General features: G+C 40.1%; 1 protein-coding gene across 2 annotated transcripts in view; it reads left to right on the top strand.

The window, feature by feature from the left end:
• Phex (phosphate regulating endopeptidase homolog X-linked) overlaps positions 1-13,918 on the top strand; it is a 228,383-nt gene that overhangs the window by 59,778 nt on the left and 154,687 nt on the right. For both annotated transcript variants that reach the window (XM_021187283.2, XM_021187282.2), the window contains exons 8-10: positions 1,742-1,825; positions 3,019-3,164; positions 13,355-13,448. In XM_021187283.2, the coding sequence (XP_021042942.1) occupies positions 1,742-1,825; positions 3,019-3,164; positions 13,355-13,448 (324 nt within the window). The remainder of the gene's footprint in view (positions 1-1,741; positions 1,826-3,018; positions 3,165-13,354; positions 13,449-13,918) is intronic.

The following is a 13,918-nucleotide window of genomic DNA, read 5'->3' as shown; positions in this document are numbered from 1 at the left end:
GTTTTCTTCTGTTTTGCATAATGTATCTTGGGTATTCTAAGTTTCTGGGCTAATATCCGCTTATCAGTGAGTGCATATCTAGTGACTTCTTTTGTGAATGGTAAAACCTATTCTTAATGAACCCCAATATCACATTAGAAATTTTATTACTGCATGTCACTTGAAGGTTGTGAAGACTGTTATATATATGCCTAGAAGCCAAGTCTAAAGGCTGTTTGGATTCTGGATCCTTTTCCCAAGCAAATAAGAGGTCCAGAGTACTAATTTGAATTGAAGGTGTGATAAATACATGGACGGCCCTGCCTTGAGCCAGGGAGTTAGACCAAAAAGAAATCTGGGAACTGTTGGGCTGGGTTAAGACTGAGAATGGTTGAGAGGGTAACTGAAGGAACAAATCCATCTGTGGAGGGGAGCAGCTGCTGGAGAGACGAATACAGCTTTGAGACCAAAGACCTTCAACTGGAGCTGGGACTCTGAGCTGAGGAAGGAGAAGGAGGGTGGAGGAGACATGCAGACATCCTCTGAGAGAATGATTTAGGATTCACAAACAGTAAGGAAACTGTAAGGGACTTGTTGCCTCTCTCCAGTGGAGAGTGGGGAGGGAGACATGAAGGCACTGAAGCACTTCAGAGGGGCAATTGCTTGCCATTCTGCTCCTCTGATTTTGACTTGAAATATCTGTTGTGTATGGACTCTTAGCCTGTTAGGAATGTTCCTCTCATTCTCCTAGTCTTCAGGTGACTAGGCACATCCGAGATTACCGAGATACACAGTCTTAGGGAAGTTTTTGAGGCTGAGGATGGAAAAAGGCCTCATCAAATACAAATAAGTAAAGATAGCTACAAAATACTCATCCACTCTGGCCCTGTCTGGGACACTGAACAAGGAGAGAGAAGACTCATCCATGGAGAGATGCTGGTGATTGGTACCAAATGAAATTCAATTGCAAGGGCTTGTTAGAGAATGTAGACCTCAGGCAGTCATAAATCAGACCAAGCCATGGAGATGGTGGTAATGGGCTTCATCTATGGGGTTAGGAGAGTTGTTGGTGAGGTGGGAGATGGCAAGATGAATGAATGCAAAGGGTTAGAAAGATAGAAGGCACTGGAGCAAAATGATGATGTCATAAAGGAGCTATGGTCATTGGCCAATGGAAGTGATTAGGATGACTCTTGAGGAAGAGTCATTGTTGCAGTGCTTAGAATAAATCTGGGGGAGGCTAGAAGCTTGTGAAACGCCCACCCAGGTTGTAATCAAGTTCATACTTCCAGCGGTAGGTAACCTGAAGGTCAGAGAAAATGGTCACAGGTACCGATGATATGCACATAGCTTCCTTTTGGTCGCTGGCCAGTTTCCCCTAGAGGAGAAGGAGTGGAGGTCATTGTCTGGAGACCATAGGTAAACATGGAATGGTGACCTTAATTGTGCAACTTCAGCTTGGTTGTCAGAACTGAGCAAACTTGGCCCATCCACATGGTAGAGGAAAAGGGCATTCTGGGAACTTTGTACTGGGGACAATATTTCTTACTGAAAAGGATATGTTAGTTTCTTTTTATTTTCTTAATCCTGCCTAAAATGCTTTTGCTTTGTTTTTCAAAAGAAACTTCCCCCACAGCTAGGCATCACACCAACGTCTTGAAAAAGTTGATAATAATATACAGATGTTTTGGCACATGTGAAAGGCAGTCATGCAATAATAAATGATTCCTTTGAAAAAATAACCCAAATTTCTTTTTGACAGATAATGATTCCACATGAGAACCGAACCAGTGAGGCTATGTATAACAAAATGAACATCTCAGAACTCAGTGCTATGATTCCCCAGGTTGGTGAAAGCTCTCCACAAAAACTTCTGTTTCCTGATGTTTTATAAGCTATTCTATTTCATCTGTGTATAAAAGTTGGCCTTGTAAATCTTACTATTCATCATTTTGCTTATCATCATTCTTTTCAACTATCGCATAAAATATCTTTGTGTGTGCAATAGGATTTCCTCAGTTGTAGGGAACACAAGTTTTCTGGTAGTGGCTTAAAACGGTAAGGCCATTTTCTTACGACACAGCCATGGGGACTAGTTGGTATTGGTTCAGATGTTTAACACTGCACAGACTTTATGTTTACATTTTACCCTCCTTGGGCTTTTTAACTTTATTTGGATAACATGGTCACTAAGTGGGCGCTGTAGCTCCACATTAGGGCAAGGAGAAGTGGGAAGGACACCTGGACCCACCGGACCGCGTTATTTTCCCAGGGTAAACAGAAAAGCCCTCCATTCAGAATATTCCTAGATGGCTTTTTAAAATTCTGAGTAGAATTGGGTCATGCGGCCATTCCTGCTGTTGGGCAAGGGGTAGGGAAGTGGGCACTAGCAAATAAGTAACTGGTTTTCAGGTTCACTAGTGGAGGCAGACAAGGGGAAAAGAGTTGGAAAACGGCCTTTAGGAAAACCAATACAAAGAACAAGCAGCATTTGTTTTAGAGACACACTGTGATGCTCTATAGACTGGAGATGTGTTATTCTGTTGTGACTTTTCCCCTCCTGAAATATGAGAGGCTGCACAGAGGAGAAGACCAATGGTGTGTTAAGGCAGATATGTCTGTGTTTAAGTGAAGAAGAGGGGGAATATGACAATTAGAGGGAGGGAGGGAGTGCAGGGGATAAGAGGAGTGAACTAAGCTAGAAGAGATGAGCACGGGATGGGGTGGGCCTAAGGGAGCAAAGTAGAGAGAAGATCAAGAGAGAAGAGGGTTTGAACAGCTAAGGGAGTGCATCATATTAACATACAAGCTTGTCTGTTATTCTAGAAGTCTGTGGTACAGAATACAGGCTCCATTTTTGATGATGGCCTTAGGTCTGAGTGGTAATGATCTGACTTTGGCTTCTGGATAAGCAAATGATGAGCAGTTTCATCTTTAATGATTTAGACAGAATGGATTAATCTCGGCCTACTTTATTTGAATGCCTGTCCTCTTACTTGCTGCCTTAACATAGGATTCATTTGTTTTCTCTATCCTCAGTTTGACTGGCTGGGCTATATCAAGAAGGTCATTGATACCAGACTCTACCCACACTTGAAAGACATTGGTCCCTCGGAGAATGTGGTGGTCCGCGTTCCACAGTACTTTAAAGATTTGTTTAGGATATTAGGTGCCGAGAGGAAGAAGTAAGAACTTTCATGTGCATTTTACTGTGGCTTATGTTAAAATTCTCTTTAAATTAAAAAGGCCTTTATTTTTCATGTATGTTGAAAATTGCTTTTAAAGAAAGTTACAGCAAAACAGTCATAGGGAAAATTACAGTGCCCTTTGTGATAAATAGGCCCACATCATTGTCTGGGGTAATTCACTTGCTGAGATGACAACAACCAACCAGTGTTTTTGCACCATATTTGGCCCAATTTCTTGTTTCTCCATACTGTTCTTTCTGAGAACAAAAATTGTTTATTAGTTTTGGAAACTAGTTAGTAATGATGTTATTTCCTGAGATTTCCATATAAGTGTTTTCCTCACAGTTCATTCTTGGCCTTTTGCAGCACTTTTCCTTCTTTCTTGTTATTTGTTAGTCAACAAGCCATTTTTTTTTTTTTTGGCAACAGACCAAATTACCTGTGTTGAAAAGACAAGACTACTTTGAGAGCTCTAGGAAAAGTGAATGGGTGAAACAACTTTAGGCATAACCACATTTTTCTTGTTTTAAAGAATGTTTAGGATTTGTCACTTTACTAGCTTAGCACTACAATGAAAAAAAAAGTTCCCAAAATGCCTGAGCTTTTTATGTTCATTAGGTCATTTAGATTTGATACAGAAAATAAAAGGTGAGCAAGCTTATAAAAATAATTTACTAAAACTAATTGCTGTGCTGTAATTAAAAAAACATTTTATATATTCAGATTATGTCTATGTTTCCAAGAGTTAAGTTTATACATATATGCACAGACAGTTGTGAGCTGATACCTGGGTTCTGGGAACCAAACTTGGGTCTTCTGCAAGAGCAATCAGTGTTCTTAACTACTGAGCCATCTCACTAGCCTAAGAATCTGGGTTTTAAATAAGCATCCCAGGATAGTTTTATGATTCTCTTTTAATGGGGTGGAGAAAGCAGGGAGGAATCACAAAATTATAAAACTATTGTCTAGCTCTAAAATAGAGGCCAAACATCCCTTTTCTTGGGCCCAGAGTGATTATGTACTTAATGTGCTATCTTGGGAATAGGATCCACGTTTAAATACAAAAAATATTGTTTCATGTATAATGTAGACACTTATGACAATTGCAAACAATATTTGTAGCATGTATATATTTTTAACTGAGATTCTTCACAGGAGGTTAGGTATGGACTTTTATATTGATAGTGTAAAATTACTGCATTAAATGTTGTAGATTTTAGAGCATTTTGGGTTTTAGGTTACTTGATCAAGGTTGCTCAACTTGTACTATGAAATGGAACCCAAGTATTCTTCTACTTCCATATGGCACTAAGTCATTGAACACATTTTAGATTCACATGCTTTTTTTTTTTTCACAAAAGGAGTATTTGCCACATTGTGTATTTATAGTTCAGTATCTTTGGAATTAGTTTCTTCTGGTGACTTTGCCCTTCATTCTAAAATACTAGGAACTTTTGGAAATTTATTAATTTCATTTTCTCCAAAGCCTAATTTGTAATCAGGGCCATGAAATTCTGTTGGTGATTAAATTTTACAATGGTGAGACTTTTCATAAAGAAAGGCAGTAGGAAGAACTATGACTGGAGGGCAACTGACTGGCTCATGCTAAATTGATAACGTAGACAAATGTGAACACAATAAACAATAATGCAAAAGCATCTAGATGGAAGGCTACTTGTAAACATTATGTCTGTAAAACATTTCGCTTAGACAATATACTAAAACCCAGATGTTTTAAGCAATTTCTTCTCAACAACCAAATAATCAAAAAACAATTGTAGTTCCATGTACACTTAAGATTGACAGTACTTTGCATACTACAGAAATGTTTCATATTGCTGATAGATCTTTAAAAAGATTGTGTCTTTCTTTCTCTCCCCTGTCCCCATTTTATCTTTTTCTCTTTCTCTGCTATCTTTCCCTACACTTCCCTTTTTATCATAACTTTGTTTCCCAGGTCCTTGCATGGTGATGAGAAAAAAAAAAAAGTAACACTGAAATACATTCTCTGCTCATCATATTTGGTCCTCACTTGTTTAATCTGAAAGGTCTAATTGAGGGATGGGCTTCTTGGGTCCCCATAGTTACTGTATGTGCTAGGCACTGTAAAAGATGCCTCTCAACTCTCATTGCCCATTGTTCCTGTAAATATGGTAGGATCCTTCTATCTTGTAGCGTTATCTTACTGTAGGATTGTGGTACTCTGTCCACTCAGCTAGTGGCTGAAGGAAGAGAATAGGTGAAGGCTAATGTTTGTGGAAAGGTCGTCAAGTGGGATAAATCAATTCCATAACGTGTGACAGTCTTGTGACACACCTAACAATAAGAGAACCTGGAAAATGAAGTCTATCTGTATATCTGGAGGAGGAGTGAGAATTCCTCCAGACATTCAATTTGTCTTTCTGTCTGTCTGTCTGTAATTGTTTTATTTATTTATGTTACAAATGTTGCTCCCTTCCTGGTCTCCCTTCTAGGAGTTCTTCATCCCCTTCCCCTCCCCTTTACCTCTGAGAGGGTGCTCCCCCCACCCACTCCACAGGGGTTCCCTGGGTTCCCTGGGCTCAGTCCAATGTTTAGCTGTGAGTGTCTGCATCTGTCTCAGTCAGGTGCTGTTAGAGTCTCTCAGAGGACAGCCATGCTAGGCTCCTGTCTGCAAGCACAACATGGTATCAGGAATAGCATCAGAGTTCAGTGCCCACCGTAGGATGGATCCCAAGTTTGGCAGGTCACTGGATGGCCTTCAATCTCTGCTATATTTTTGTCCCAGCACTTCTTTCAGATGAACAGTTCTAGGTCAAAAAACTTGAAGGTAGTTTGTGAACTCATCCTTCTGCTGGGAGCCCTGTCTAGGTACCATATATTCCATATCCCCACTCTTGACTATTTTGGCTAAGGTCATCCCTATTAAGTCCTGGGAACCTCTAACATCCCAGGTCTCTTGGACTTTCTAGAGGTTCACCCTGCCCCCACCCCCTGCAGCTGTATATTTCCATTCATTCTTCTCACCCTCTGGGCTTCTCTCCTGTTTTCTCCAATACCTTATTCTGCACCCCCATTCCCCTCCTCCTCCCACACAGGTCCCTTCCTCCCTTTACCTTCCATGATTATTTTGTTTCCCCTTCTAAGTGGGACTGAAGCATTCTTACTTGGGCCTTCCTTCTTGTTAAGCTTATGGTCTGTGGGGTGTACCATGGGTATTCTGTACTTTTTGGCTAATATCCACTTATCAGTGAGTGGACACCATGTGTGTTTTTTTGTGACTGACCTACCTCACTCAGGATATTTTCTAGTTCCATCCATTTGCCTGAGAATTTCATGAAGTCATTGTTTTTAATAGTTGAGTAGTACTCCATTGTGTGAATGTACCACATTTTTCTGTATCCATTCCTCTGTTGAGGGACATCTGGGTTGTTTCCAGCTTCTTGCTATTATAAATAAGGCTGCTATGAACATAGTGGAGCATGTGTCCTTATTACCAGTTGGAAGATCTTCTGGGTATATGCCCAGAAGAGGTATTGCTGGGTCCTCCAGTAGGACTATGTCCAATTTTCTGAGGAACCACCAGACTGATACCAGCTTGCAATCCCACCAGCAATGGAAGAGTGTTCTTTCTCCACATCCTTGCCAGCATCTGCTGTCACCTGAGTTTTTGATCTTAGCCATTCTGATAGATGTAAGGTGGAATCTCAGAGTCATTTTGGTTTGCATTTCCTTGTTGACTAAGGATGTTGAACACATCTTTAGGTGCTTCCAGGCCATTAAAGATTCCTTTGTTGATGGCCTAGACAGTCGTCAATGGGAGGAGAAGCCCTAGGTCCTATGAAGGTTCTATGCCCCAGTATAGGGGAATGCCAGGACCAGGAATGGGAATGGGTGGGTTGGGGAGCAGGGGGAGGGAGGAGGGGATAGGGGATTTTTGGAGGGGAAACTAGGAAAGGGGATAACACTTGAAATGTAAATAAAGAAAATATATAATAAAAAAAAGATTCCTCTGTTGAGAATTCTCTGTTTAGTTCTGTACCCCATTTTTAAATTGGGTAATTTGTGTTTTATTTTGTAGTCTATCTTCTTGAGTTCTTTATCTATATTTGATATTAGCCCTCTATTGGATGTAGGGTTGCCGTAGGATAAAAAGGTGATGGTACAAGCAGAGAAGTGAGTAATTAGGGAGGGGCTGCATCCTTCAGGTTACTTATAGCTTTTCCTAACTCCTTGTTCAGATTATATACTCACATCTTAAAATCAACTGTGCTAGGAATTCTATAAGCCATCAAAACTAACAAGTGATGTAAATAATGTTTTTCTTGGAAGGCAGATGGCAACCATTACCAGCATTTCACAAAGCAAAGGGCATTGTAGACTTCTTCCTCTTTTGTCTGATGTATCATTCCTGCTAATTCTGATTTGAGTTTGCCCCAGAATTGCTCCAAATTAAATAATTTGATCTGATGAACAAGAAACTATGAATGAAAGGAGTTTGTGTGTGTGTGTGTGTGTGTGTGTGTGTGTGTGTGTGACAGAGAGAAAGACAGAGAGAGACACAGAGAGAGATAGAGAGACAGAGATGGAAGAAAAGACCAAAAGAAAGAAAGAAAGAAAGGAAGGAAGGAAAGAAGGAAGGAAGGAAGGAAGGAAGGAAGGAAGGAAGGAAGGAAGAAAGAAAGAAAGAAAGAAAGAAAGAAAGAAAGAAAGAAAGAAGGAAAAAAGGAAAGAAGGAAAGAAGAGGAAAACAGAAAGTTCTCGGAGATTTCTTATAATGACACCAATTTTGTCCTAAGTGTTTTGCCTTCATGACCTCAGGGTCTAGGGGAGGGATCCAGGTTTTTATACCTCGTTTTCCAGTGATGTGTAACTTATTGGGAGTCCTTGGACTACTTTGAGAACTACTGCCCCAAGCATTTGTCTGGACAGCCTGAAGGATTTCAGAAGACCTGGTTGGCTCTTGAGAATCTTTGAAAAGAACCTTTCTGGCTAACTTCAGATAATATGTATGAGGAGGAGGAGGAGCAAGAGCAAATTCAAATGGAAAGATTGAGCAGCTCTTTGAAAGTCTCTTGACTTTTGACCTTTGCTTTCACCATATGTAAATGGGGATAATAATAGCCAACCATCACAGAAGATATTTTATCTCTTAAACATAATATAAATGTAAGCTTCCAATATTTGAGAATATGGGGGTGGGCGTGTAGCAAACACTTCTTAGGACAGTACATCTTCTGAGATAGAGGCCGTGGGGAAGAATTTCTTATTGCTGTCCTAGTAGTGGGCTCTTTGCTGGGATGTTTTCCTTTCCTGTATTTATTATCATTTAGGGAAATTACTGTATTGCGAAAATTGCTTTTTGGATCAAAAGAAGGCTATTACAGGTTATTTTCCTTAACAGTTGCTGAGTCTGATTTTGGTTTTGTTTATGATGTGTGTAATCATTAGGTGGTAGTTATTTAGTCATTATGGCCATCTCTGTTCCTGTCATGATATTATCACTCCTAAGCTGTACCCCAGCGTGTTTTGAAGTCAGCAGTTTTAGAACACGTTGGTGTAGGCATACATTTTTGCAACCTACTTTTAATAAGGGTTCAACCTTTCCTCTAGACCACTACCCAGCAGAGGTAGTGGAAGAGAAAAGTTATTAGGATATGGGGGAGGTTGACCTGCTTAGCAAAAGTTCTTTGGGGGTGAGCTTGATCTTCTTTGGCAGCAGTTCAGTCCCACAGCAAACATCTAATACAATTCAGCAGCTGTAGCCCAGTCCTCTAGGCAGGCAGTCGCCAGGCACAAAACAGCAGCTACAGTCCAGTCCTTTCAGTAAGCAGACAGAAGGCAGCTGTAGTTCAACCCTGAAGAAACCACCAAGCTTGCCAACTGTCCTGAGGCAAGGCTGTGAAGGTAGCAAGCTGCTTCAGGAACCTCATGAGCAGTTCTAGGACAAGTTTCTCAATGGTCACTTTATCACAGTTGAGCTCAACAAAGCTATGTAAGGCCAACCAATACATGCTTGTCTTTAGTGAAGAGGAGCAAGGCAGAACACACCAAACCAAACCAAGGCTCAGTGCTCCTCTCCCACTGTCTCTGGGGTCATATTTGTACTCCTTCATCAAGAGTCCTTTCATGTGTCTTCTATATCCAAACATCCTTTAACCTGTGTCTGCTTCATGAAAGCAGTCTTTCATGTGTTTGCTTTAGCAAGACATCCTTTCATCTGTGTGCCCCAGCAAAACATTATTTGACTTAACTAACTTTCCAAAGAACTAGATGTTTCCACTTCACATTGGAACAACTCATCAATGCCATTGTCTTTCTTGTTGGGTGAGCTTTCCATCCAGCATCCCCCTCTTCTAGCAGTCAGAGGTCTTATGCTGTTACTTTCTTTGTAATGCCTGGTCCAGAAAAGCTTCATTGTTCTTTTTTTCTTTTTTCTTTCTTTCTTTCTTTCTTTCTTTCTTTCTTTCTTTCTTTCTTTCTTTCTTTCTTTCTTTTTTCCCCATAGGTTTCTGCAAAAACTCTTTTGGACTAGTGTTTTCAGGTTTCTGTGACTGGTTAGGAAATTGTCCTTGAATTAATAGCTTTCATGTATCACTGTGTGGTGCATGGAAAAGCACACAGGCTTTAGATAGACATACTTGGTTCTGGGCTAGGCTCCATGGGTTAACCTTACAGTGGTTCTTTTGGTTATTCATAGGACTTGGTGAGGGCAGGACTTTAAAACAATATTTGTGTTAGGCTTCACTCTAGAGCTGGTGATGTAATTGGCCTGCTGTGGCCTGAGCATCTGCACCTATCAAAACTCTTCAGATGAGTTTACTTGTTCGGTTCCCACTGTGTGATGAAGAGTTCAATAAATGGTTCTAAGCTTCAGTTATCTATGTATTCAGCTAAAAGCTTTAGTATCCATCTTAGTTAGTGTTTTACTGCTGTGAACAGACACTAGGACCAAGGCATCTCTAATAAGGACATTTAGTTGGGGCTGGCTTACAGGTTCCGAGGTTCAGTCCATTATCATCAAAGTGGGAACATGGCAGCATCCCAGGCAGGCATGGTGCAGGCAGAGCTGAAAGTTCTACATCTTCATCTGAAGGCTGCTAGCAGAATACTAGCTTCCAGGCAGCTAGGAAAAAGGGTCTTATATCCATGCTCACAGTGACACACTTACTCCAACTAGGCTACACCTCCAAATAGTGCCACTCCCCAGGCCAAACATATTCTAACCATGACAAAAATATGTCTGTTCAATTAAGAAAAATTGGGGGCTGGGGAGATGGCTCAGAGGTTGAGAGCACTTCCAGAGGTCCTGAGTTCAATTCTCAGCAACCACATGGTGGCTCACAACCATTTATAATAGGATCTGGCGCCCTCTTCTGGCATGCAGCATATACACAGACAGAATACTATGTTCCTAATAAATAAATAAAATGCTTTTTAAAGATTTATTTTTGTCTATGAGTACACTGTATCTGTCTTCAGACACACCAGAATAGGGCATTTAATCCCATTACAGATGGTCATGAGCTACTATGTGGTTGCTGGGATTTGAACTCAGGACCTCTGGAAGAGCAGTCAGTGCTCTTAACTACTGAGTCATCTCTCCAGCCCAAAATGTTTTTTTTTTTTAAAGAAAAATGTACTAATAAGCTGAAATGTTTCATTCTCCTCTATATCAGTTCCATTTCATATTGGCAGGAACAAAAAATTGATCAAAGCAGGACAGAATGGTTTATTTTGTTTCATAGTTTATGGGTAGTCTATCCTAGTAGAAAAGTCATGACAGCCAGAGCTTGTGGCAGTGGGTCACATTGCATCTACAGCCATGAAGCAGAGGGAAGGTTCAGATAACCTTTTTATTCAGTCTGGCCCTCCTGCCTATGGAATGGTGCCACCCACATTCAGGGTGGGTCTTCCAACCTCTGTTAACTTAATCTAGATAATCTCTCGAAGGCTTGTGAGTCTAGTGATTCTAAGCAATTCTAGGTCCTGTCAAGTTGACAGTTTTAACCATCACACCAACTGTAGGTGCTGAGTTACTGTAGCACCTTTCTCATGGTATCTGGCCCACTGGGTCAACAGTAAATGCCTGGTGAGAATTCCTTGGCTTATTGAGGAATAGGGATATGTAGACAAAAAGGAAAGGTCTAAAAATGATGTGTTTCTTTTAGTGACTGAAATAGAACATGGCCAGTTATTGGTTGGTCACACCCACTAGCTTTAAGCTACCATTGCCCCAGAGCATCTTGCAGACAGGAGAAGTTTTGGGTAGATAGGTTGAAGGTTTTGTGGCTGGGTTGGTGTCCCAGACCTACCACTGGGAGCCTAGCCCAATTACAAAAGATGGCTGGTTCAGGCTCCACTGCTCAGAGACCTCGCTATGGTCACCCTCATAGATAATGGGAAATTTCCCTTGCACTAGGTTTCCACATTTCTCTTAAATGTCCATCTATTCCAGTCATCTCTCCCCATCCTCTCTTCCTCCACTCCATTTCCCTCCTAATCCTTCCTTTAGAGAAACATGAGTTAAAATATTAGTAATGTAAACACAAATCAGTAACAATGAAATGGCAAAAGTTTCACTCTTTCTGTACTAGTATGCCATCTTAGCCAGAAGTGAAAAACAGTGGTGACTGAACCATATCTGACAAGGGTATGCCAAAACTTTCTGAAATATTCAAGAATATTATATGAAATATACATTTACATATCCAGTTATATTAACATAATTTTATGTGGATAATATGACTTAAAGTACAAATGTCATCATGCTTAAAAATAAATTTATGGGCCGGGCGTGGTGGCGCACACCTTTAATCCCAGCACTCGGGAGGCAGAGGCAGGTGGATTTCTGAGTTCGAGGCCAGCCTGGTCTACAGAGTGAGTTCCAGGACAGCCAGGGCTACACAGAGAAACCCTGTCTCGAAAAAAAAAAACAAAAACAAAAATAAATTTATGACCTTAAAGTTTTTCATTGAAGATTTGTATTTCTATATTTACTAAAATTAGTTCTTTGAAGGGCTAGAGAGATAACTCAGTGGTTAAGAGCACTTGCTGTTCTTGCACAGGACTTCAGTTCTGTTATCAGCACCCACATGGTGACTCACAACCATCAGTCTCTAGTTTCAGGGGATCATAACCCTCCCCTGGCTTCTGCAGACACTGCACATATGTGCTGTACTTACACTCATGCACACAAAACACATATGCATAAAATATAAAAATACATAAATCTCCAAGCATGATGGCACATGCTTGTAATCCCAGCACACTTATGAAATAGAGGCATAAGGATCAGGGGCTCAAGGTCAGCCTGGGCTACATACTAAGAACCTGTCTCAAAAATAGTCCTGATATGCTAATCTGAATGTCTATATAAATTAAAACAAACATTTCTATAACTATACATGTGCAAAAAAAAAGATTTTGCTCATTGGAGAATATCTACAGTGGCAGAAAATCATGCAAATGAGCATGTGAAATGTTCTTGGTAGGCTTGGTAGCATCACCATGTCACACTGCTACTCGTCTTTCTGCATGACCCAGGAGCCATCTTAGGAATGTCTCTCATTAATCACCATGGTAATGGTACAGCTAAGAGGGGATGGGTCATTAAAAATGCATCATCATGGGTGAGTTAGAAATGAACTCAGACCATACATCTTTCCAAGGTCAGGAATTCTTTTCCTTATAGAAAAAAAGGCAACACTTAAAATAGAACAGAGTTTTGAAAATATGTATCTAAGCATTGTAGAACCATATGAGATTCTTCATATGCGTAGAGGTCAACAGAGAGTTAGGAGTTCACTCTCTTAATTATTTTGTTATTTTAACCTCACAATCACCTTGTGAAGTAAGGAATAGCCTCATTGTTCTACAAGGAAAGATAATCAAGAAGACGTAGGTGACTTTCTTGGGCTCACATACTTAGAGGTTATAGAAACAAAGTAAAAATTTAGATTGTTGGTATTAATGAATATTTTGGTTTTGATTTCTGAAGACTAATAATACACATAAATTGGAAAAAGTCATCACTTATTTGAAGGTACTCCCTTTTCCAGACACAGGACAAACGGGGCTGGAACTTTCAGGCCGATTTTGCTGGTGTTCATTGACCTTTTATTAGCCTTGCCAACTGTTTTCCAAAGGTGTTTTTCATGAAATCAGGTATGACCTAAAATATAATAAATATTCATTTCTTTTAACAGAACCATTGCCAACTATTTAGTGTGGAGAATGGTTTATTCCAGAATTCCAAACCTCAGCAGGCGCTTTCAATATAGATGGCTAGAATTCTCAAGGGTAAGTTGCTGAATATTGAAATGTTTCATCAGGCGCCAGCTTTACATGCTGGGGGAAGTTCTAATGTTAACTACTTCCAGAAAAAAAAAAAACTTTATGTATGGGATGTAGGGATCTTGCAACCTAAATTCTACTTTAAACTTATTCTCATCAGTTCATTTTACTCACGTATACCTATTTCCCATCAAAGCACCCCAAGCTCTCCATTGTGGCTGTATAATAATAGTTAGAGTGATACTCTGGGCCATCCAATCTTGTTCAAATGTCCCTCCTTAACAGAATATTTCTATTTATTTCAGTGCTTTTAACTGAAATTATCATTTTGATGTTTCTTAATGATATATCCCTTTCAAAGTAGTTCAAATTTATTTTAATTTCTTTGCCTTTTTACTGGCAAACACTTGTGATAATTATGTGTATTTGTGGGGTTTAGGGTGATGTTTTGATCTACGAATGCAATCTAGAAAAAT

Source organism: Mus pahari, chromosome X (assembly GCF_900095145.1).
Source record: "Mus pahari chromosome X, PAHARI_EIJ_v1.1, whole genome shotgun sequence".
NCBI classification, from domain to species: domain Eukaryota; kingdom Metazoa; phylum Chordata; class Mammalia; order Rodentia; family Muridae; genus Mus; species Mus pahari.
Note: the sequence above shows the minus strand (reverse complement) of the source record. Positions and strands in the feature narration are given on the sequence as shown.